This window comes from Chrysemys picta, chromosome 12 (genome assembly GCF_011386835.1).
Source record: "Chrysemys picta bellii isolate R12L10 chromosome 12, ASM1138683v2, whole genome shotgun sequence".
Classification (NCBI taxonomy): domain Eukaryota; kingdom Metazoa; phylum Chordata; order Testudines; family Emydidae; genus Chrysemys; species Chrysemys picta.
The window spans coordinates 15,672,889-15,695,853 of NC_088802.1; the positions used below are offsets into that span (position 1 = coordinate 15,672,889).

General features: G+C 48.7%; 1 protein-coding gene across 1 annotated transcript; it reads left to right on the forward strand.

Moving 5' to 3' along the window:
- Window positions 1-1,963: 1,963 nt before the first annotated feature.
- Window positions 1,964-13,431, forward strand: LOC101949298 (zinc finger protein RFP-like). Its single transcript, XM_065565023.1, has 7 exons — window positions 1,964-2,426; window positions 6,428-6,523; window positions 7,530-7,760; window positions 8,075-8,097; window positions 8,822-8,937; window positions 11,353-11,412; window positions 12,784-13,431. The coding sequence occupies exons 1-7, from the start codon at window positions 2,010-2,012 to the stop codon at window positions 13,293-13,295; spliced, it is 1,455 nt and encodes a 484-aa protein (XP_065421095.1). The 5' UTR covers window positions 1,964-2,009; the 3' UTR covers window positions 13,296-13,431.
- The last annotated feature ends 9,534 nt before the right edge of the window (window positions 13,432-22,965 follow it).

Here is a 22,965-nt window from a genome sequence, read left to right on the forward strand (position 1 = left end):
TCGCAGTTTCTTTGAGAGTGTGTGACAGTCTCTCAGCATAGTCTGTGTGATATGTAGATTGTAATGGATTTTTTACCTTTAGTCCTTTTGGTATGATGTCCATCTGCTTGCATTTGGAAAGGAAGATGATGTCTGTCTGTATCTGTGCAAGTTTTTTCATGAAGTTGATGGATTTCCACTCCATACGGCTAAATGCAGTGCCTTGCATAATGACAGGTTTCAGAGTAGCAGCCGTGTTAGTCTGTATCCGCAAAAAGAACAGGAGTACTTGTGGCACCTTAGAGACTAACAAATTTATTAGAGCATAAGCTTTCGTGGACTACAGCCCACTTCTGTTTGTAATGGCAATTTTGCAACAGAAAAGCTTCAAAAACAGACTCCAATGAGAAACTGCTGAAATTGAATTGATATGCAAACTAGATACACTCAACTTAGGCTTGAATAGAGACTGGGAATGGCTGAGCCATTACACGCATTGAATCTATTTCCCCATGTTACGTATCCTCACACCTTCTTGTCAAATTGTCTGATATGGGCTCTTGATTATCACTACAAGTTTTTTCTCTCCTGCTGATAATTGCTCATCTTAATTAATTAGCCTCTTAGAGCTGGTAGGGCAACTCCCACCTTTTCATGTTCTCTGTAGGTGTGTGTGTGTGTGTATATATATATATATATATATATATATATATATCCTTACTTTATGTTCCATTCAATGCATCTGATGAAGTGGGCTGTAGCCCACGAAAGCTTATGCTCAAATAAATGTGTTAGTCTCTAAGGTGCCACAAGTACTCCTGTTCTTTTTGCGGATACAGACTAACACGGCTGCTATTCTGAAAGCTGCGCGAAGAGCAGCACTTCCCTCAGCTGAGCTGCAACGTCTATTAACCACATTGAAACTGCTGCAACACTGACCCAGGTAACTAACTGCATCCGCAGCAGCGTCTCTGCGCAGCACGGCTCCCCCACCACAGCTGAATTCCCTCTTTGTCCCCGATGGCGGCTTCCCAGACTGCCCCAGGCCTCCTCAGTCTGTCCCCACATCCCCTCCTGCAGCCACAATGGGCAAGTGGCCTGAGAGGTCTCTGTTTATCCCACACCATTTACCCTGCAGGCCCCTAGTGCCAGCTCCCTGCACACCCACTGCCCTTGGCCATTGGGCCCCAGCCCTCACCTGGGTGACTGGAGCTTGGTCTCCCTGCAATCCCTGGGCTCTCTGCTGGGACTGAAAAAAAGGGAGAAAATAGGTGCAGGCCTTGCCGGGTGTGGTTGTGTTACAGGGTCACCTGCCTTACGAGGGCCCAGGCTGAGATCCCGGCACATTCCACGGGCCCCTGAGCTGCCATCAGATGGACTTTCAGCCTTGGTCCTTGTGGTGGGGGGCGGGGGGGAAGAGGCACTGGGTTACTGCCCTGGGGGTGCTGCTGGGGGAGGGAGGAGATTTAGCTCCTCACAGACAATTTTAACAGTTCTAAAGCTTCAACTTTTTAAATCTTGCTATCTAGTGTCATTAAATAGTTCTGGTCTGACCAAAATATTGTCTGATCCCCCCCATAATTTCCCACAACTGTGAAAATTTAAATTGGAATTTAAAGCCACAGATTGTTCAACTGTGAAAGTTTAAATCAATAAATATAAAAATTGCTTAAAATAAACATTCTGTCAAAATTAGATTATAAAAAAAAGCTCTGCCAAGCCTGACTATCGCTCCTTAGACACACAGGCCCTGCTCCTGCAGGCTCATCCTCACAGGGGGATGCTGATGTCCATGTGAAGCCCCAGTGACCCTCCCCACCAGCACAGGGGCTGATTGCAGGACCAGAGCACTAGTGGCACATTTTTCACCACAACCTCCAGGGCTGTAATGTTACTGGTCAGCTCCTTCCAATTCAACAAACAGCCTGAGTCAGTTCCAGGAAGGGAAACACCCCCTTGCTGCTGCAGGCGGGGCATAGTGTGAACTCAGGAAATTGAAACTTACCCTGTTACTCTGCCCAGAGGGAGCCATGGCTGCAGAGAACCCCGTGGAAAGTCTCCGGGAAGAAGCTTCATGTCCCATCTGTCTGGAGTATTTCACAGAACCTGTTATTCTGGAGTGTGGGCACAATTTCTGCCGAGCCTGCATCGCCCAGTGCTGGGAGGGATCCACTACAGCCACCTCCTGCCCTCAGTGCAGAGAAACTGTGCAACAGAGAAACCTCAGACCAAACAGGCAACTGGCAAATGTCCTAGAAATCGCCAAGCAGCTGAGTTTACAGGCAGCAAAGGGAGCAGGAGGGGACGGGGTGTGTGGGGAACACCAGGAGGCTCTGAAACTGTTCTGTGAAGAGGATCAAACCCCCATCTGTGTGATCTGCAGAGAGTCCCGGGCTCACCGCGCTCACACGGTGGTTCCCATACAGGAAGCTGCCCAGGAGTACAAGGTACCGAGTTGCTGTCCAGTCTAATGGGTAATAACTCTGGATGTTAATTACGGCTTAATGGTGTAACTGTGTCATTCAGCTGTGTGTAGCCTTCATTGCATGAAAGCTGATAGGGGAGTTACAAGCTGTGGCTGGTATTACTGGTTGTATCACAGTGTTTATTGTTATTTGAATCCCCTACAGACCCCAGATGAGATCTGACCTCGATTGCAGAGAGCCCTGCACAAAACCCAGTGAGAGACAATCCCTGCCCTGAGCCATTTACAGTCTAATTGGACAAGACAGACAAAGGGTGGGAGGGGAAACTGAGGCACAGTGAGGGGAAATGACTTGTCACTTGAGTCACTTGAGGGGTGACTCAGCAGATCAGTGGCACAGCTGGATATAAAAACCTGGTTTTCCAAGGCCCAGTTCAGTGCCCCAACCACTAGCTACTCTGCCCCTTTCAGCAGCACTGAGCAGAGATGAAGTGCGGACAGTAGGAGGAAAAGACTCCTTGATACAGGTCCCAGGCACAGCAGGGAGACAAGGTTTCCCACTGGCATTGTGAACTCCTGTGCTCCTTCATGAGGGGTTAAACTCAGATGCTGCCGGCCTGCACTAGAGGAGGTCACTGGGCTGAACACTGTGTGGGACCCCGAGCACCTTGAGTCCACACCCACAAGGGCTCCAGACAGCGCAGCTCCATGCCACATGCCACTGGGATTTAGAGTGACCAGACCGCAAGAGTGAAATATCAGGACACATTGGACGAGCGGGGCGGCGGGAGGGGACAGGTCGACAATGACAGACACAGGTGCACAGAGCCACGAGAGGGGGCCCTAGGAAGCTGCGAGAGGGGTTGTACGGCCCCTGCTGCAGCCCACACCACAAGCCACAGGGCAAGGACACCTATTGAATTCAATGAGAATTTTGCATGTGAATTGATGTACCTAGTTCTGAGATTATAAAGCCAGAAGGGATCCGGTGATCACCTGGTCTCACCGCCTGTATAGCACAGACATAGAACTTTCCCAAAATAATTCCTAGAGGATAGCTTTTAGAAAAACTCCATGACCCTTAGTATATTGTTAATTGTTAATTACTCTCACCATTGAAAAGGTATGCCTTATATCCAGGCTGAATTGGTCTAGCTGCAACTTCCAACCGTTGGCTCATGCTCTCTCTACCTTTCTCTGCTAGACTGAAGTGCCCATCATTAACTATTTGTTCCCCATGTAGATACTTACAGTCTATAACCAAGTCACTTCTTAACCTTCTTTTTGTTAAGCTAAATAGATTGAGGTCCTTGAGTCGATCGCTATAAGGCATGTTTTATAATCCTTTAATCAGTCTTGTGACTCTTCTCTGAACACTCTCCAATTTATCAATATCCTTCTTAAACTGTGCACACCAGAACTGCACACAGTATTCCAGCAGTGGTTGCACCAGTGCCAAATACAAAGATAAAATAACCTCTCTACTCCTGCTTGAGATTCCCCTATTTAGGCATCTGGTCACCCTATTTCTGTATGCATTTCCCCCGGTTTTTTTGTAAAAATCAAAACTGAACTGCCCCAGAAATTCTGGCATGTGGAATCATCGTGAAACTCGCATGGCTCCAACCCTGCCGATGAACCTTTAGATCCACTGCACAGACTTCTGCCACTTGAGCTAATGGAGTAAGTGATGGCAGAGGGAGTAGGTTGTCATCCTATATGTGATAGATCAGCTCTACAGGGGAATGAGACACTTTCTTTGCCACTGTGTTTCACAGATATCTGCTGACAGAAGAGGAACTGTGAAACTCAGGAATCCTGAGTCTATTCCAGGCTCCTGAATGGAGTGGTCTCTAGTAGTCAAAGACCCTTCTTCCCCATCCCCTCCAGTCTATGTCTATCTTATTGCTGTCTAACCCACCCCAGCTCTTCATCTGATTTCAACTGCCCCCCACTACTGCTCTGGATTCCTTGTCCCAGTTTCCTGGTCCTGTCTCACTCTCCTCTCTCCCCACCCCATGCCTCAGATGGGATGTCCGTTCCAGACTGGCAAAATTATAAGGCTTCCCAACATTTCAACACTTCCCATTCTAAATTTTCGGTTGCTTAACTATAGGCTAGCTCTGCCTACAACAAAGCATATTCAGAACCTCTGATTAAAGGGATTATAAGTGTAGCAACCTCCATCATAGCTAGTCACCAAAGATTGAACCCGAGCCATCCAGATTTAAAAGCATGAGTTTCTACTACTTGAGTTCAAGATATAACTCCCTTAGCTGGTAGCTATACAGTTATCCTGTAAAAATCCACCAGAGGAGGGCACAAAACACATGTTGGACAGTGAATTACAAAAGTGCCAAATATTATTATTAGACCTGCAATACTTTTCACAATGAACATCAGCAGGGGATAAACTGGGAGTTTAAGAATATTTGGAAAACAATTTTAGAATAACATTCAGTGCTGTGGTTTAAAAGAAAAAAACCTGTTAAAACTCATAACTTAGCAGTATTTAGTGTTTGAAAAGAGCAACTTCTAGGAGCTATGGGATACAAGTTAAGAATGTTGAAACAGGAAGATGTTCTGCTTAGTTACCACTTGGGCAAGGCGACGTGCTAGGTAATACTTGCAAGATTTCACTGTAATGTTTTACAATATATAGCAGCGCAATGCTGATTCCATTGATATTGTTGAGCAATTCATGCTGATTTTATTTCAGCCCACATCTTAATAGTTTTGAATACTATAGATCACAATTTTCAGCTCAGTTGGTCTATAAGCCCCGCCCCGCTGCAGCACACAGGCGAGCGAGACCTCCTCGCTGCCTCTCTGTCTGCCCGAGGCAGGGGCAGGGCTGTGCTCTGCAGGCTCCTGCCGGCCAGGCGGCGGGCCCCATGGACTGGCGCCGCCACGCCGGGAGCTCAGTTGCGCACTGCCCCAGGGAGGAAAGGTGAGTGGCGCCAGCTTGCTGCGGTCTCCCTCATATAGGGTGATCAGACGTCCCGACCAATGTAAGGTCGGGATGGGGGACAAGTCCCCTAAAATAGGGACTGTCCTGATAATATCGGGACGCCTGGTCACCCTACTGGGATTAGACTTATCTTCAGCAAAACGAACCCCTGGGCAGTGTGGACCTGTGTCGGTCTGACCTGTTCTCCTGTGTTCGTGGGCAAGGACCAGCCACGTGGTTCCATTAGTCCCACCAGGCAGCCTTTTGAAATCTCCCAGAATCCACTGCTTCTGAGACCTTTGCTAGGGACTGTGGGGAAGCTACCCAGAGGCCATTGCCACACAAAGGGGCTAGGACAGCACTAGGGCAAACCCCAGCTGTTCCTAACACAAATCAACACATCTAATGGGGTTTGCCCTAGTCCTTGGATCAGTGCTGTCCAACCAGTCTAATCCCCAGGGGTACAGGGCTGAAAGTCAATGGAGTTGGATTCCTTTGAGCATCCCAGCCTATATGGCTGCCCTGGAGGCTTCTGGGATTGATATGACAGTTTCTGAAATCTGCTCAAAAACAGCTTTATAAATTCACCACCATGTGACACCAGTTTCCTGCCAGTTTAAATTGATGGAGAAAGTGGACGTAATAACTCAACTCTGAATATAAAACACTCCCAGTTTCCATAAATAAGGTTTCATTTCCTTGGTGTCTCTGATGTCCTACCTCTAGAAAGACCCACTGTTGTACACAGTATTGTTGTAACTGTGTTGGTCCCGGGCTATTAGAGAGACAAGGGAGGTGAAGTAATATCTGCTCATGGCCGGCTTCTGTGGGTGAACGACAAGCTTTCAAGCTTACACTGAGCTCTTCTTTAGGCCTAGGAAAGAGTATGTTCCCCAGAGCTGAGTTGTGTGTAACTCTCTAACCAACAGGCGCTGGGCCAGCAGAAGATATTGCCTTACCCACCTAGTCTATCTAGGAAGACTGGCTGTTATCTTGACTTTTGGGTGAAAAAAAACCTCAACCACCCCCTACAACCCTCAAAATAAACCCACCAAATCATTTCTGTCTGTCAGGAAAAAATACAAGCCCATTTGAAGACTCTGAAGGAAGAGAGAGAAAAGCTGCTGGGTTTTAAAGTGACTGGAGAGAAGAGAAGCCAGGAGTATCTGGTAGGTGCCTATTGTTCTTTGCCTGCTGGGACATGGAGGTGGGAGGGATGTTTATTGGTAGATTTGTGTGTGTTTCTCCATGATCATGGGATACTGTGCATGCGTGTGTGTGTGTGTGTGTGTGTGTGTGTGTACAGGTGTGCATATCACAAATGTTCTCTCCCTGGAGAAGGACAACAGCATCTTCTGCAGGATCTACGATGCATTTTAATTAATGAGTGAATTACTACCCCTGGTGGCTTTCACAACATTTCTCCCAAACTGCACTGATTATATCCCAGTAGACATGGAGACAGCCCTTTCAGAGAGACGGGGGCCAAATGGGAAGCTGTAAGAAAATCCTCTCCCTTGTGATCACAATGTATAGTCAAGTGTCAGGATGTGAAGAATGGTGGGTTTTGAACTTCAGTCCACAGAGACTGTCGTTACAACCCAACCGCTCTCCAGAGCCAGCAGGGGAGGGGCTAGTGGAACTCTGGCGCACCAGAGGATCTGCCTACGAAGCTCCTGATTGGAGCAGACATTTGGATGCATGAATTACGCCAGCAGGAGTCACTGGAAGTTGTCCAAACAACTGAGTGAACTCCCGATCTGCTGCTGGACTGGACCCTGACTCTGGCTTGGCCCTGGCGTTGTCCCTGACTCAGGTTTGACCTGCAGTACTGCTATCTGACTCCAGCTTGACCCTTCGCTTGGCTGCCTGACTCAGACTCCAGTCCTAACCCCCCGTGCGATTCCAGACACTGATTCTGGCTCAGCCTTTGGCATGACTCCTGAGCTCGACTGTAGCCCCAACCCTTGGTGAGATCCTGACTGACTCCAGCTCTGACTTTGGCCGTAGTTCCCAATTTTCAACTGCAGCTCTGAACACTAGGCCTGATGGCTCATGTCCTGGTCTCTACACAGATGTGTTAGAGATTGTAAAGAAACTCCCTCTTGTAAACTGTATGAAAGGTCATCAGGCTCCATCCATGTTCCTGACCAGCCCTTTCCTTATTTCTTATAGAAACAGACAGAAACCGAGAAGCAGAAGATTGTGTCTGAATTTCAGCAACTGCGGCAGTTCCTGGTGGAACAAGAGCGACTCCTGCTGGCCCAGCTGGAGAAGCTGGACGAGGAGATTGTGAAGATACAGAATGAAAATGTCAGTAAACTCTCAGAGGAGATTTCCCATCTCAGTGAGCTGATCAGTGAGATGGAGGGGAAGTGTCAGAAGCCAGCAAGTGAATTCCTGCAGGTGAGACTGAGCTAGAAACTTCCCAAATCCCAACACAGGGACAGGACAGCTGGACCCCTGGGCACAGGGGTCCAGCAGTTAGAGATCTCAGTGTAACTCAATGTGTGCTGACATGTGAATGACGATTGTTCTTTGCAGACTCACAGACACATTGATATTAGAGATGGAAAAGCCCCATTAGCTCAGTGAAACCATGGCCCTGGGGCCAGGGCAGGGCTGATTTTCCCTGTATTTGCAAAATCTCTTTCCTGGAATCCCAAGTCAGGTGGTGCTGAGATTTTTTTTAATCTCTCTCTCCTCTCTCTCTCCTCTAGGATGTCAGAAGCACCTTGAGTAGGTACGTGGCTCTCTCTTACTCCCACACATACTTGGCAATGCTGGGATAGAGCATGGAGATGATGGTAGCACTGCATCTCCACAGCAACATGTGTGGGGAAGGTCACATTTTGGATACAAATCTCTCAGATAAACTTAATCCTGAGGTTCTCACCCTGGAATTATCCATTCAATGGGAAGGACAGACCTCAAGTGTTTCCTAGAGATGTCACATCCCTGGGGGACTGGCTGCCTCAGGATTGTGGGGATGGAATATGGGCCTGTCACTGCTGGGGCCCTGGTCACCATTCAGCCCAGGACAGCAGTGGTCAAGAGTCTTTCCCACCAGAGTCTTTCCCAGCCTGAGGGTTGTTAGGAGACCTGTGAGGAATGAGCTGGAGAGGGGGGAGTTGGTGTCTCAGTCTAGTTCCTAGTGGACAGATTTCTACAGCAGTTCACATAGGAACCTCCTGTCCCTCAGAGCATGGAGGCCAAGGAGTGAATTGGCCATGGAGACTCAATTCCCCTTCTGTCCCCAGAGCTGATCTCGCCAGATCAGAGTTGAAGAATATTAATGAATCCTTTGAAGGGAGGGTTGTGCAGCCATGGGCTGTGTTGCACCTGCTCTGAGGCTGGGAGAAGTCGAGGAATTCGAACTCCAGGCCCATTTGAGCAGCGACTCACTAGCCAGAATTTATAATGAGTCACACAATGAAATAGAATCACATGAATTTTTTTCTCTCTAGGTGTGAGAAGGGGAAGTTCCAGCAGCCAAAGGAGATTTCTCCTGAACTGGAAGAGCAAGTCAGCGATTTCTCCCAGAAAACTATTGTGCTATCGGAGACTCTGAGGAAGTTCAAAGGTACCTAAAATGGATCTAGGAATAGAAATTGGGATGAGCCTCTGAGACTGTGGGAAGAGAATGGTGCTGGTCAATTGGTTCACGCTTAGATGATGCTTCTAGTTAATTGTTGGGTGAGAAGGCCAGACACTTGGGTCCCAGACACTCAGGTTGATTAATTCAAACATGCCTTTCATTTACAATTACAAAGAAAGAAATGACTCAGACTTTAATGTCAGAAGGGACCATCATGATCCATCTACTCTGACCTCCTGCACATTGCAGGCCACAGAACCTCCCCACCCACTCCTGCAATTTACCCCTAAACTCTGTCTGAATTACTGACGTCCTCAAATACTGATTTACAGACTTCAAGTTACAGAGAGTCCACCATTTATTGGAGTTTAACATCTGTAAATGATACATGCCCCATATGGCAGAGGAAGGCAAAAACAAACAAACAGGGTCTCTGTCAATTTGATTTGCTGGAAAATTCCTTCCCTATCCCAAATATGGTGGTCAGTTGGACATTGGGCATTTCAGCAAGACCCAACAGCCAGACCCCTGGGAAAGATTTCTCTAACTCAGAGCCCTCCCCGTCTAGTGCCACATCACCAGCCATTGGGATATTTGCTACTAGCCATCGCATATAGAAAGAAGTGCTGGCCAGTTCCCTTCTCCCGGGGCATAGGTGGGTCATGGGGGATTTCTCCTATGATGCTCTGATTACCCCTTACAATGTCTGACATATTATACATGTCCAAATTGCATATTTACTAGTTCTTTTCCAATCACCTTTGAGTGATATGAATATTAAGTATCTTATATAGGTCATACACTACACATGCATGAACATTTCCTTAGCAGGGCTTTTTTTGATCAAGCTATTTTCATGTTCTTGTTCTCATCTGTTTATTACCACTGATTATGCACACGTCACTTTGACCTTTGTCTCCACACAGGGGGTATTGGACTTTGCTAACTTCTCTGTGGCTGGATGCACAGCCCCCCTCAGCCCAGCTCCAGCCCTTCAGAGTCTTTCCCCCACCGCACAGCCCCCCTCAGCCCAGCTCCAGCCCTTCAGTGTCTTTCCCCCACCTCACAGCGCCCCTCAGCCCAGCTCCAGCCCTTCAGTGCCTCCCCCCACTGTACAGCCCCCCTCAGCCCAGCTCCAGCCCTTCAGTGCAGCCCCCCACTGCACAGCCCCCCCAGCCTAGCTCCAGCCCTTCAGTGTCTTTCCCCCACCTCACAGCGCCCCTCAGCCTAGCTCCCCAGCAGCAGCAGGGATGAGGGACTATGGGACACCACTTCAGGGAGCCACCAGAGGTGAGTCTGCCCTCCCCCTCAAGAATTTGTTCCACCCTGTCCCCTGCTCACAACAGACCCCCGTCCACAGCCAGAGCTTGTCCCTATGTCCTGGTCAGGAGGCAGAGGTGGTTCCCACCCACCCTGGGATAACCCCTGCCTGGAGAGGGGTGCCCTGGTCACAGTGAGAGGATGGGAAACCCTGCTCCACTGAGAGACCCCTCCCCCTCCTGCTTCCCACATCCCGTGACATGATGGGGGATCTCCCATGTAAGGGACACAGACAGGGGAGAGACATGGGGTAAACGGTGTAGAGGAGGGACACACACACATATATACACACACACACTCATCCTCCCATAAGGCATATTATTTAAACAAGAAAAATAAAAAAGTAGTGACAACAATGCACTGAAATATAGTTTTAGGATAAATATTTATTTCAATGCCCCCATCCTACACAAACAATATTGACTGGCAGTGAGGTACATTCAAAAACACTGAAGTGAGTTGAATTTAATATTATGATTATTGTTTATTATTTATTAACTAAGTAGCTCGGTTATGGTTTTTTCAGTGTGGAAAATTGTGCGTTATTTTGCGGGTTGAATGATGACTGAATGACATAAGCCATCCACCCCCCAATGTCTGTCACTAACTCCGGTAATTTTGTCAAGTGTCCATCGCACAATATGATGCTGCCTACCCCTGGCCAAAGGGACCAAAGTGGGTAAAGTTACTTTTATGACAAAGTCTTTGTATGACCTGGGTCTAGGTTTTGACAAAAGGCAGTAAGTGAATGAGACAAACCAACTGGAGTTTGAAGGGTGGGAGGGGATGATGAGGGGAAAAGTAAATCTCCCTTACAGATTGTGTGTCCTGCAATGGTTGTGAGACTGCAAGGATGTTGGTTCCATTGCTGAGAGATGCCTGAATCAGAGAGGAAAGAGAAGGTTTTAGTTAATTTACACTTGATCTGAGCTCAGAGGAGCTGAGAATGCCTAGTGTGTCTCTGTGCCTCTCGGTCTCTTTCTGTCATGATGAAAACACAGTTCTGTGCGTTCAGAGTGAGAACGCTGTTATAAATATGAAAGTCTGAAATCTTGTCTCTTTTCTCCTTTCCCCTGCCAGACACTCTGCCGTCTGCACTGGAGACAAACAGAGGGAAACTCCTAGGAGCACACAGACAGGGTGAGATTCCAGGGGAGATTGTCTTTAAAGTATGAGAAAATTCCAGTGAAAACATCTTCATGGGATTGTAACTAAAGTTACCAACCAAATCAACAGTGGCCATGACACACACACAGCCCTAAACATAACCCATTAAACAGCGAGGAGATCGAGGGACACTGGAACATGGGGGACTAGGGAGACAAGCCAACCCACTTTTTAACATGGGCATAGTTTGCGGGCAGGGGGCCATGTTGGAGCCCCAAACTGGAAGCCTTGGGCAGGTTTGGAGCATCACAGGCAGTGGCTGTGCTTTGTTGAAGGGTAGCTGATGAGCTCCCCTTTTTTAGTGCAGCTTCTGCCCGGTGCTGGCCCCGCTCAGTGGCCCCACCCCTGCTTCTCTTTCCCCTGGACCCTCCATCTGCCCTAGGTGGTGCACACCGGAGAGTGGGGACATGGGACGGTGAAGGGTCAGGGGCTCTCCAGAGTGGCCAAGGCTCCCAGCCCGGCCAGGGGCAGGGCCTCGGCGGGAAGATGAAGAGTGGGGCAGGGCCACAGAGAGGCCAGGGCCACAGGTGGTGCGACCTAGTACCCCCCTCCCCAACTTCTACCAAGGTGCCGGAACACCTGGAGACATCCCAAGCTGACATCACACAAATAGTCCTGACACCAATCTTAGTGCTGAGTTCATGCCCATGCTGCTGAACAGAAACTCTCCCTGAGCAGCCTGTGAACAGAGCTCCCTGCCCTGAGGGCTGAGACATCCCTCTGCTTTACCCGGTGCAGGGGGTCTCCCCATCGCTCTTCTCCAACATCCTGCCTTTCCTCTGGGCAGGGCTGGGCTCTCCCACTGGAGCTGCTCCCTGCTTCCTGGATTGGGGAGATGCTCTTCCTGTGATGCTGGCAGCTCCTCCCTTCTCTCTGGGCTGGGGATGGTGCTACCCCACCCAATGCCACCTCCTACTCTCTGGTATTAAGTGGCTCTTCCCCAATGCTGCACCTTCCAGTCTGTTCCCAGCCCTGGGAGTGGAGACTGCATTAGAGGAGAGAGATTCCCTCTGGGCTTCAAAACTGAACCTGCTCCCTCTGGTCCCTCCTCACTAAAGCCTTTCTTGGTGTGTTTCTCCTGCTGGGAATGGAGCAGAACCAACAGGGGTAGCTGGGAGCTGAAGCTTATGCAAGCAAATGGGAAACTAATGAAGTGGGTCTCCTTACAGAGACTGAGGAACTGCAGTGATATCCCTGCTCAGTCTCAGGTGCCCAGGACAGAGGCAGCTCACTGGGATCCAGGCCTGTCCCAGCCAGAACAGGGCTGTTGGGGAGTGTGAGAAATGGTCCCAGCCTCCCCCAGGGCTGAGCTCTGCCCCTCACGCTCTGATTCTCTCCCCCCAGTGAATGTGACTTTGGATCCAGACACGGCTCATCCCCAACTCATCCTGTCTGAAGATCGGAAAAGTGTGAGCTGGGGAGACACACGGCAGCGACTGCCCAACAACCCTGAGAGATTTGACACTGTGCCCTGTGTGCTGGGCTGTGAGGGATTCACCTCAGGGAGACACTGCTGGGAGGTGGAGGTGGGGGGTGGGCGATACTGGGCTGTGGGGGTGGCCAGAGAGTCTGTGGGGAGGAAGGGAGGGATCAGCCGTAGCCCTGAGGGGGGGATCTGGGCTGTGGAGTGGTGGTGGGGTCAGTTCCAGGCTCTCACCTCCCCTGAGACCCCCCTGCCCCAGTGCCGGGTCCCCAGCAGGATCCGGGTTTGTCTGGACTGTGACCGGGGGCAGGTGACATTTATCGGTGCTGGTGACGAGGCCCCGATCTTCACTTTCCCGCCGGGCTCCGTCCCTGGGGAGAGAATCCGACCCTGGCTCCGGGTGGGGGGATCCCAGCTCAGACTGTGTCCCTGAGACACACAGCAGAGGGGGGAACTGGAAATCAGCCTCTCTAGACTCATGGACCCCAGACTCTATGACCTTGGAGGACTCCCGTCTACCCAGCCCCTGGCTCCTCATCTCTATGACCTGTGGAAGCCCCTCCCCTTCCCTTCCTGCAGCCCCAGGGATTGGGGGGTGGGAGGAACCCCTGGGGCTGCAGGAGGGGCAGAGGGGCCCTGAGGGGCAGGGGGCAGAACTAACAGCCAGGCAGGGGACAGGCAGAGGTGGGGGTGGCAGGGACCCAGCATGAATCAATCAGGGTTTGGGGGGTTGGGGAGAAGCAGCAGCAGGGAGCGGTTTGTACAGATCTGTGGGATTAGATCTCATGGGGTCTCTCAGCCAGAGCTCCTCCAGAAGGAGCCAAAGTCACTTCAGGACAACTGGTAACACTGTAATGGTCACACACACAGCGGGGGCGGGGGGGAGAGAATGGGTAAGGGGAGCAGATTGATGGAAAAACCATTATATAACCTTAAAAAAATCATCGTTGGGTCAGTCTCATGATTTTTTTTAAACTTGTGAGGGTGGCAGCACTGGGAGAGGCAGGGACAGGGTGGGTTTAACCAGAGGGAATTAGAAGAAGCAAGAAGGCAAATGTGAATGAAAATAAAACAAGAATAGAGGGAGAGTCCAGGGGAAATGGTGGAAAATAGAACTGGGAAGAGTGACAGGAAAATATCCCTGGCAGGGAACCCAGGGGCAGCAAGAGTGGAAGGGATGAAATCAGGGGAAAGAAGGGAGCAGCCATGGGGGATGATCTGTGACAGGGAGGGGAGGGGAGTGGGAGAGACACAGGAAAATAAACAGGGATCAGAAGTGAGGGCTAGAAACATGACTAGAAAAGGACAGTATGAAAGGAAAGGGAACAGAGAGATTTATTACATGTTACTGAAAGTGAGACTGTAACTCATGAATTCCCTATATCAATTCCTGGCCATTGGTGCTATTTTAGAGCCATTAAGAAAACTGTTCTAGGTAGCTGGGGAATCTCCTTTACATGCTGTGGTTATTAAGGCTCCTTCTCAGCTCCGTTTACTTACCACCTTTAGTTACTTACTGTAAATAAAACATTACACACAATTCTTCTTGTTTGCTCCACTTTATGTCCCAGCTGCAGTGGTCCGGGGCAGAGCCGTGGGATTTGCTTCCTGACTTGGTTGTGTCTCCCAGCCCCCACAGGGAATATCGCGCCTCTAGGAGGAGAGTTTGGGGTTTACTGTGATGTCACTATCCAGCCTGTGCTCTGTCTCTGTCCTGTACAGGGCTGGCTCCAGGTTTTCTGCCGCCCCAAGTGGTGGGGAAAAAAAAATCCAATCGGCGGCACTTCAGCGGCAGCTCAATTGCGCCGCTCCATTCTTCGGCAGCAGTTCGACAGCGGGTCCTTCACTCCCTCTCTTCCTCTTCGGTGGCAACTCAAAGAGGAAGAGAGGGACTGAGGGACCCGCCGCCGAATTCCCGCCGAAGACCCGGACGTGCCACACCAATAGCGGACGGAGTGCCGCCCCTTGGTATTGGCCGCCCCAAACACCTGCTTCCTTACGTGGTGCCCGGAGCCGGCCCTGGTCCTGTACACACCCATGTCAATCAGGAATTTCTCAGCTGTGCTCTGCGGCGAGGGGACTGGTTACACAGGATGCAGTCCATGAAGGGACTTAGGTGTTGCAATGCTGAGCGTCACAAGGCCTATTTTTAGGCAACCAGCAAATCATATTCTGCAATGCTGAGTTAGGTGCCTAAACTCCCTAGACATGCCTGGGCAACACAGGCACCTTACAGTGTGATTCACAAAAGCCAGCTCACTAGGCGGGGAGCTATGTAAGCTAGCCAATAGAAGATGCTGGGAAGGGGGAAAGGGGGATGGGGCTGCCCCACCCAATGCCACCTCCTTCTCCAGGCGCCTAAGGCGTTTCTTGCTGGAATGAGGTAGGCACCTGCCTTGCTCCACACAAAATGTGAGTGCGGGGGTGGGGAGAAGGTGGAGGTGGTTTATGTGATATCACCTGTCTTGTAACTTTTACCCCCATGGTTAGAGCACTCAGCTGGCATGTGGGAGACCCAGGTTTGACTCCACTGTCTAGAGTAGTTCAGGAATGTGAGTACCAAGCTCAGGGCAAACAGTTACAAACCAGGGTACAAACCCCACACTAGGTATCAAATGTGAACCTCTCAAGCACAGTAACAGCCTGAACATGAAGTTACAGACAATCCCCTTGGATACTCTGGTCTATCTTGCTGCTTTTCTGCCTCCTCCCTGCTGCATCTCCCTGTGCTGGAGCTGCCACATTCCCAGCAGCAGAGTCAGGGCAGCTCCTGGCCACAGGTGTCTCTGGTTAAAGCCAACAGCTGCTCTATCGTGGCCAGAGAGAATGGTGGAAGACGTGAAACAGGAGACAACCTCTCCCCAGCCCAGGATGAACCATTAATAGAAACCTTCCAACCCCGAGGCAAAGGCAGCAGGAGGTCGCAGCCCTGGAGGGAGAGTCTCTTATCTAGTCTAAATAATAAGATGGGTGAACTAAAGTGCCTTTTGATAAAGGAGGATATTGATATAATAGGCATCACAGAAACCTGGTGGACTGAGAACAATCAATGGGACACAATCATTCCGGGGTACAAAATATATTGGAAGGACAGAACAGGTCGTGCAGGGGGGGAGTGGCACTGTATGTGAAAGAAAATGTAGAATCAAATGAAGTAAAAATCTTAAGTAAATCCACATGTTCTATAGAATCTCTATGGATAGTAATTTCATGCTCTAATAAGAATATAACATTAGGGATCTATTATCAACCACCTGACCAGGACAGTGATAGTGATGATGAAATGCTAAGGGAGATTAGAGAGGCTATCAAAATTAAGAACTCAATAATAGTGGGGGATTTCAATTATCCCCATATTGACTGGGAACATGTCACCTCAGGACGAAACGCAGAGACAAAATTTCTCGATACTTTAAATGACTGCTTCTTGGAGCAGCTGGTACGGGAACCCACAAGGGGAGAGGCAACTCTAGATTTAGTCCTGAGTGGGGCGCAGGAGCTGGTCCAAGAGGTAACTATAACAGGACCGCTTGGAAATAGTGACCATAATATAATAACATTTAACATCCCTGTGGTGGGAAGAACATCTCAACAGCCCAACACTGTGGCATTTATTTTCAAAAAGGGGAACTATGCAAAAATGAGGGGTTTAGTTAAACAGAAATTAAAAGGTACAGTGACTAGAGTGAAATCCCTGCAAGCTGCATGGGTGCTTTTTAAAGACACCATAATAGAGGCCCAACTTAAACGTATACCCCAAATTAAGAAACACAGTAAAAGAACTAAAAAAGAGCCACTGTGGCTTGACAACCATGTAAAAGAAGCAGTGAGAGATAAAAAGACTTCCTTTAAAAAGTGGAAGTCAAATCCTAGTGAGGTAAATAGAAAGGAGCATAAACACTGCCAAATTAAGTGTAAAAATGTAATAAGAAAAGCCAAAGAGGAGTTTGAAGAACGGCTAGCCAAAAACTCAAAAGGTAATAACAAAATGTTTTTTAAGTACATCAGAAGCAGGAAGCCTGCTAAGCAACCAGTGGGGCCCCTCGATGATCGAGATACAAAAGGAGCGCTTAAAGACGATAAAGTCATTGCGGAGAAACTAAATGGATTCTTTGCTTCATTCTTCATGGCTGAGGATGTTAGGGAGATTCCCAAACCTGAGCCGGCTTTTGTAGGTGACAAATCTGAGGAACTGTCACAGACTGAAGTGTCACTAGAGGAGGTTTTGGAATTAATTGATAAACTTAACATTAACAAGTCACCGGGACCAGATGGCATTCACCCAAGAGTTCTGAAAGAACTCAAATGTGAAGTTGCGGAACTATTAACTAGGGTTTGTAACCTGTCCTTTAAATCGGCTTCTGTACCCAACGACTGGAAGATAGCTAATGTAACACCAATATTTAAAAAGGGCTCTAGAGGTGATCCCGGCAATTACAGACCGGTAAGTCTAATGTCGGTACTGGGCAAATTAGTTGAAACAATAGTAAATAATAAAATTGTCAGACGCATAGAAGAACATAAATTGTTGGGCAAAAGTCAACATGGTTTCTGTAAAGGGAAATCGTGTCTTACTAATCTATTAGAGTTCTTTGAAGCGGTCAACAAACATGTGGACAAGGGGGATCCAATGGACATGGTGTACTTAGATTTCCAGAAAACCTTTGACAAGGTCCCTCACCGAAGGCTCTTATGTAAATTAAGTTGTCATGGGATAAGAGGGAAGCTCCTTTCATGGATTGAGAACTGGTTAAAAGACAGGGAACAAAGGGTAGGAATAAATGGAAAATTCTCAGAATGGAGAGGGGTAACTAGTGGTGTTCCCCAAGGGTCAGTCCTAGGACCAATCCTATTCAACTTATTCATAAATGATCTGGAGAAAGGGGTAAAAAGTGAGGTGACAAATTTTGCAGATGATATTAAACTGCTCACGATAGTTAAGACCAAAGCAGACTGTGAAGAACTTCAAAAAGATCTCACAAAACCAAGTGATTGGGCAACAAAATGGCAAATGAAATTTAATGTGGATAAATGTAAAGTAATGCACATTGGAAAAAATAACCCCAACTATACATACAATATGATGGGGGATAATTTAGTACAACCAATCAGGAAAAAGATCTTGGAGTCATCGTGGATAGTTCTCTGAAGATGTCCACGCAGTGTGCAGAGGCAGTCAAAAAAGCAAACAGGATGTTAGGACTCATTATAAAGGGGATAGAGAATAAGAAGAAGAATATATTATTGTCCTTATATAAATCGATGGTACGCCCACATCTTGAATACTGCATACAGATGTGGTCTCCTCATCTCAAAAAAGATATACTGGCACTAGAAAAGGTTCAGAGAAGGTCAACCAAAATGATTAGGGCTTTGGAATGGGTCCCATATGAGGAGAGATTAAAGAGGCTAGGACTTTTCAGCTTGGAAAAGAGGAGACTAAGGGGGGATATGATAGAGGTATATAAAATCATGAGCGATGTGGAGAAAGTAGATAAGGAAAAGTTATTTACTTATTCCCATAATACAAGAACTAGGGGTCACCAAATGAAATTAATAGGCAGCAGGTTTAAAACAAATAAAAGGAAGTTCTTCTTCACACAGCGCACAGTCAACTTGTGGAACTCTTTACCTCAGGAGGTTGTGAAGGCTAGGACTATAACAGCGTTTAAAAGAAAACTGGATAAATTCATGGAGGTTAATTCCATTAATGGCTATTAGCCAGGATGGGTAAGGAATGGTGTCCCTAGACTCTGTCTGTCAGAGGGTGGAGGTGGATGGCAGGAGAGAGATCACTTGATCATTGCCTGTTAGGTTCACTCCCTCTGGGGCACCTGGCATTGGCCACTGTTGGTGGACTGTCTAGATGGACTGGTCTAGATGGACCTTTGGTCTGACCCAGAACGGCTGTTCTTATGTTCATATGTTCTTATCCAGACACAGGGAGAAGCATCCAGGAAAGAGCCCCCCTCAGCCCAATTCAAAGGGATGTGGCAGCCCTGAGGGGGAGACCTCTCCATTCACGTCTCCAGAACCCACCTGGTCAGAGCTAAGGGTGTTTGGATGCTGGTCACTGAGAAGGTTCTCTTCACTGGGGTGTGTGTGTGTGTGTGTCCATCCCAGACCTGGTTAGTTGCCACCGGACTGCAGTAAGGTGAACCCAAGCATCGGAGCCCCAGGATCCCCAGATAATTCAAGCCTCTGGGACTGGAACAGAGCCCACCCACTGCTCCAGTCTTGGGGTCACTAGGCACATTCTTTGGGGACTCTCCCCCTATCTGAGGTGTGAAACCCGCTGCCTAACCCCTGGTGTAGAGCTGACCCTCCAGACTCCTGCACGCTTAAACACACCATCTCCCAGAATTCCACGCCAAGGTGAGAGCCTGCTGGTTTCAGCAGAATTCCCTCTGGAGGCACACAGTAGTTGTGATGCATTTGGCTATGTCTACACTAGACAGCAAAGCACTGCCTGTGTGGTCACCCGCGAGCGCTGGGAAGAGACATCTCCCAGGACTCCTGGTAAACCAGATCGACGCTCAGAGCCTGTCTACACTAGTGCTTTACAGTGCTCAAACTTGCTATGCTCGGGGTGTGTGCATAGGCGTGCGCACGGGGTGTGCCGGGTGTGGCCATGCACACTCTAATGCAGGAGTGGGCAAACTATGGCCTGGATCCGGCCCCTCAGGGCTTTGGATCTGGCCCACAGGACTTGCCCCCCGTATTGCCGCAGGCCCCGCGCCACTCTCAGAAGCGGCTGGCACCATGTCGCCCCTCCCCTAGGGGCTGCACAGGGATGTTGTTGGGGTTACTATGCCTGCCTGAGCCAGAGTTCTTCCATGTTTAAACTCTGTCCTTCCATGTTTAACTCTGATCGACCTTAACAGCCAAGGACAGGAATTGGAATGTGTAAACAGCTAGTTAGCAATTACGACCTTGCTCATGCCAGGTACCAAACAATAATGATGAGGTTTGCATGTTTCTAGCTGGGGAAGGGGTAATAATCTAAGGGTAAACAGGACCAAATAACTGTTTAGAGAGAAGTTACTAACAAGCTAGATTTATAGCCCTAGAATGATTTAGTTGCTTAAATGTATAAACCTGCCTTCGGTAGAGAGGGGAGGGGGAGTAGAGGAGGGGTGGTAGAGAGGGGGAGAAGGGGGGGCTTAGTTGTAAAATGTATAAAGAAGAGAGAAACTGTTTTTGCTGGTGTGCTCGATTTGAGACTTGCCTGTCTCCTTGCACCACTTTGAGATCTCAAATAAACTTTGATTGTTTCTCCACCCCGGTATGTTTATTGGCATGAAGCACTCCGGGCACCGAACCCCACTGTTGCTGTCCTCGGGCCCCTGTGCCGGCAACAATGTGGTGAGTGGCACGGAGTGGGGCCAGGGCATGCAGCCAGGAAGTGCGCCAATGCCACCCCGAGCCGCTTTAGGTAAGCAGCGCCGGGCTGGAGCCTGAACCCCTCCTGCACCCCGCCCCCCAACTCCCTGTCCTGAGCCCCCTGCCTGCACCTCGCACCCCTCCTGAACCCCAACCCCCTGCCCTGAGCCCCCTGCTGCACCCCTCCTGCACCCCAACTCCCTGCCCTAAGCCCCCTGCCTGCACCTCGCACCCCTCCTGAACCCCAACCCCCTGCCCTGAGCCCCCTGCTGCACCCCTCCTGCACCCCAACTCCCTGCCCTAAGCCCCCTGCCTGCACCTCTCACTCCAACCCCCTGTGCTGAGCCCCCTGCTGCACCCTGCACCCCCATGCACCCCAACTCCTTGCGCTAAGCCCCCTGCCTGAACTCCGCACCCCTACTACACCCCAACCCCCTTCCCTGCGCTCCCTCATACACTCCACACCCCTCCTCTGCGCCAATCCATTGCCCTGAGCCCGTTCCTGCACATCGCACCCCCTCCCATACCCCACACTCCCTCCCTCACCCCAACCCCCTGCCCCAGCCCTGCATACAATTTCCCCACTCCGATGTGGCCCTCAGCCCAAAAAGTTTGCCCACCCCCTGCCCTAATGTTTCAAAAAAAAAAAGTGGCTTTGCGTTTTAATTTAATTGCATGATAGGCTCTTTTAGTTTTCAAGTATGGATTGTTGTATTATGCAATAAGCGCCGAATTGCCTAATAGAGATGTTGTAGAAATGTATAGAAAGTCTGCGTTCGCTCACAGCCAGGGCCAGCTCCAGGCACCGGCTCAGCAAGCAGGTGCTTGGAGCGGCCAACGGAGAGGGGCAGCACGTCCGACTCTTCGGCGGCAATTCGGTGGTGGGTCCCTCACGCCCTCTGGGAGCGAAGGACCATCCACCGAATTGCTGCCGAAGACTGAAGCGGCAGCGGTAGAGCCGGCGCAGATCACGATCGTGGCCTTTTTTTTTTTTTGCTGCTTGGGGTGGCAAAATCCCTGGAGCCGGCCCTGCTCGCATCATGCGTCCCCACTACTGCGGCGCCGCATTAACATTGGTCCTCCCCTCCCCCTCCGACTACTATTCTAGAAAATTCTTTGACCTATATAAGCGGCCGTGTCAGGCGTGCCCAGCATAGTGTCTACAGTGTTTGTAATCTTTGTCCCGTGTACTCTACTGAAATAGCATAACAAGCCCATGGCTTTACGTTTTAATTCAATCGTATGATACCCCCTTTTAATTTTAAAATATGGATCGGTTCGTTGTTAAGATAAGAAAAGGAGCAGACAAACTGAATTATAATGAATGTGCCGATAGTAGTGCAAATACCTCAGACTCCTCGGTTAAGAACTTACATGAAGATAATGCCGCCACCAGCTTTGGTGCGTGCAATAAACTGAGTAATGACCAACAGAAATGGACTTTGTCTCTTAGTTCAGGTCAGTGTAGTTCCTATTCAAAGCCATTAAACATTCCATCTGATGACCTGGTCTGTGATATTCCAAAAAATAGATTAGAACGCCGGTCTCGATTATCTAGAGGTCCTTATCAGCCTAGATTGAGCATGTTTCCAAGAAGTAAAATAGGGAATAAACAAAAAAGTTTTCAGTCCGATTGCTATGAAAAGTACAGGTGGTTAGAATATAGCCCATCAAAGGACGCAGCATTTTGCTTTTACTGCCATTTCTTCTCCTCTAATGATGCAGCAAACAAAGGTCACACTGATCCAGCATTGATTGATCAGGGATTCAGAAACTGGCATATAGCTAACAAATGTTTTAAAAACCACCAACTGTCAAAATCTCATGTGTTGAACTGTTCTTCATGGTCATGTTTTAATGAAGGGAAACCTATTGATGTATTGTTGGATGAGGGCAAGCAGGCTTATCTGTCTAAACAAGAAGAAGAACGGTGCCATAACCGAAGTGTAATGGAGCGACTGATTGACATTGTTCTATGTTTGGCAAAGGTGGGAGACCATTCAGGGGTCACAATGAAAAAGCTGACAGTTTTGAGAAAGGTTTATTTCTAAATCTTGTCAATATGCTCCAAAACCATGATCCCGTAATGGCAAAGCATGTGCAACAATCTCCTCGAAACGCTACCTATCTGTGTAATCGCATCCAAAATTATTTAATTGTGGCCTTGCACAATGTTGTGCAACAAAAGATTGTGTCTTCACTAAATGGAAAAATGATCTCAATAATTGCCGATGACACTACTGACTGTGGACACCATGAACAGATGTCCATTGTGGTGCGGTATTTTGACAATGAAAAACATAGTCCAGTTGAACATTTTGTGTCTGTTCAGAGACTAACAACAGTTGATGCTCAGTCTATTTTTGACCAGTTAAATGATGCCCTTGGCATTCTTAAAATTGACTGGTCACCAATGATGTCTATTTGTTTTCATGGTGCATCTACTATGTCTGGATGTACTGCGGGAGTTCAAATGAAATGTAAAGAAAGAAACAGTGAAATACTCTATGTACACTGCTATGCGCATTGTTTGAACTTTGTCCTAGTAGATGCATGCACTTCAAGTAAACAAAACAGAACTGTCTTTGATTTTTTTGGTGTTATTCAGACTCTTTATGCCTTCATGGAAGGGAGTCCTGTGTGACATGCAGCAATGGAGAAGATTTCACAAGAAGTAGGATCCCAGTTGAAGACTTTGAAGTCACTATCAAACACAAGAT

Excerpts from the sequence above, each read along its gene's own strand:
- LOC101949298 (XM_065565023.1), top strand. The coding sequence starts at position 2,010 with ATGGCTGCAGAGAACCCCGTGGAAAGTCTCCGGGAAGAAGCTTCATGT. Across the intron at positions 8,098-8,821 it reads GTCAGAAGCACCTTGAGTAG|GTGTGAGAAGGGGAAGTTCC; the intron begins GTACGTGGCTCT and ends TTTTCTCTCTAG. Across the intron at positions 8,938-11,352 it reads GACTCTGAGGAAGTTCAAAG|ACACTCTGCCGTCTGCACTG; the intron begins GTACCTAAAATG and ends TTCCCCTGCCAG.